General features: G+C 63.0%; 1 protein-coding gene across 1 annotated transcript; it reads right to left on the minus strand.

The window, feature by feature from the left end:
- Positions 1 to 943: 943 nt before the first annotated feature.
- LOC123327345 (WW domain-binding protein 11-like) lies at positions 944 to 1996 on the minus strand. Its single transcript, XM_044923574.1, has one exon. The coding sequence runs from the start codon at positions 1994 to 1996 to the stop codon at positions 944 to 946; it is 1053 nt and encodes a 350-aa protein (XP_044779509.1).
- Between the last annotated feature and the right edge of the window lie 239 nt (positions 1997 to 2235).

A 2235-nucleotide genomic window follows, 5' to 3' on the forward strand; every position in this document is an offset into this window, starting at 1 on the left:
CTGTTCGACATTAAAATTCTCCCGCCTTCTACTCACCGCTCATCCCTGTTTCCGCCTGTGCACATCGCCGAACTCTTGTTATCGATATCAACGCATCGTTGCCACTGTCGATATTCCGGCGTTGCCATTTCGTGCCGATCGCTACCTCCAGTGTGGCCGCATACGAGCATCCTATCGATCGAGAGTCGCTATCGGGGCGCTCCCATCCCAATTCTTTTCTCACGTGCTTCGGTGTAGCAGCTCAATGAAAGGTAAGTCTAACGTTTTCTTGCGTTATTATTAACGCATATTAACAAATCCTCTCTCGCTTCCAGCTCCACCAACACATGTATGCCCCCTTCATGCTCCGGGCGGCTGCCCCTGGCCCCGCGCTCCCCGGAGGCCTGACTGTGCTGTCAACTGAGGCCCGCCTGCGTTCTGCGAGTGCCTTCCCGTCCCGCGCCATGCAGCAGCTCCGCGTCGTATGCCGGCCCGCGCGCCTGGCCCCGCGTCGCTCCCCTCGCGCGATATCACGGCTGCTGCGGAAGATGCCCGCACCCATTTTTTTGACTGTTACTGTGCCTGTGTTGTTTACAAAAAACCCAGACATACGGTTTTCTATTGCCGTCTGGCGTTCTTTATTCGGCGACTGCTACCCTTGCCTCCCCGCCCCTCCGTACCTTAAGGCTTTAGCGCTGCCCGCCAAGCTCGAATAACTTGGCCCAGTGCACTCTTCGGTTCCGTGCTCCTTGTCGAGCCGCTTCCTCGGCCACCCGGAGCGGCCAGTCTTCCGTTGGCACCTCCCTCCACTTCTGCCCGTCCAGCGACGCCTGCCTGCAGTGGCATGGGCGCGGCGGCGGTTGGTGGTGGCGGCGCCTCACCTGGTGCAGGCCAGCTCCACTCCCTCTTCTCCGGGTTTGCTTCTCCCGCGCTCTCCTCCCTCGGGACCTCCTTCTCCGGCCTCTTACCCTCTGCTCGGGCGCGTAATCGCGGATCGCGTGACTCCTGGTCCGGCGTTCTCCAGCCGATCGCTTCCGCCTCTTCCTTCTTCTTCTTCTTGTTGGTGCCACAGACGCCCTCCCATCTCGATCGTGCGGACCACCTGGCCGACGTGTGCCTGCGGAATCTCCCACGCCTGTTGCCTGTCATATCGTGGGCATTCCCCCTGCTGGGGTGGTGGTGTCGGCGTGCGAGGTTGCGGCGGTGGTGTTGACGGCGTGCGCGTCGGCCGTGGTGGCGTCGGACGCGGCGGTGTCGGCAGCGGCGCCTGCGCTGGCGTCATCCGTGGTGGTGTCGGTGGCGGTGACTGCGTCGCCGTCATCCGTGGTGGTGTCGGTGGCGGTGACTGCGTCGGCGGCGGCGGCGGCAACGGCGGTGGTCGAGTCGGCGGCGGCGTCAACGGCAATGGTGGCTGCGGTGTCGGCGGTAGCTGTCTTGCCAGTGGCTGCGTGGGCTCCGGCTGCTTCGTGGCTGGTGCCCACAGTGCTTCCTCCTCCTCTTGCAGCCGAGCCAAACGCTCCTGCCATGCGGCCTCGGCGTCGGCGACCTGTCGCGCGTCCACCATCTGCTGGAAACGCCGCAGGGTGGCGACTCGTGCCTCCATAAATCGTCTCATATCCACCGGATCCTCGGTCGGCTGCGCGACCCCGAGGCTTATCCGTCCCTGGCCCTGCGTAGCCCGCCGGACGCTCCGGTAAGCCATCCGCGCGGTCTCATCCTCGTCTGATGACACCTCCGGCGTGACCGTCTCGCCTCCGTCATCGTCTTCCTCGCTCTCCGAGGAGAGGGTGATGACCTCGGCCACGCCCTCCGTCTCCGCCATTGGCTGGTCGTCCTCGAGCTCGATGTCCGGAATTTCCTCCGGGTCCTCTACACTTCCCGGGGATGGAGATCGCGACACCAGGGGTGACGCCAGGAGCTGGAGGTAGGAACCGGAATCCCTACTCCATATCCCCCCGGGCTGTTCCCCGGCGCCGTTCTCTCGTACTTCCCGGACGTGAAACACGTGTGCTGCCATGGTGATCTCAAATTGAAAAGACCAGCTCGAGCCGCGCTTTCCGCGACGAAACCACGGTTTTGCTTCTGCTCCTTGTGCCGTTATTCCGTGGGCCTGTACCGGTAACGGATCTTTTCCCGTCCGTATACTCGCCTCCCACGGAATCCGCAGCTGTGTGTGTGTGTTAACCGTTAACGGTTCTTGGCTGCGTACCCTCCCTGTCCCGCTCTCGCGCTCTAACGGGCCTGTGTGTGTGTGTG

This window comes from Drosophila simulans, chromosome X (genome assembly GCF_016746395.2).
Source record: "Drosophila simulans strain w501 chromosome X, Prin_Dsim_3.1, whole genome shotgun sequence".
Lineage (NCBI taxonomy): Eukaryota > Metazoa > Arthropoda > Insecta > Diptera > Drosophilidae > Drosophila > Drosophila simulans.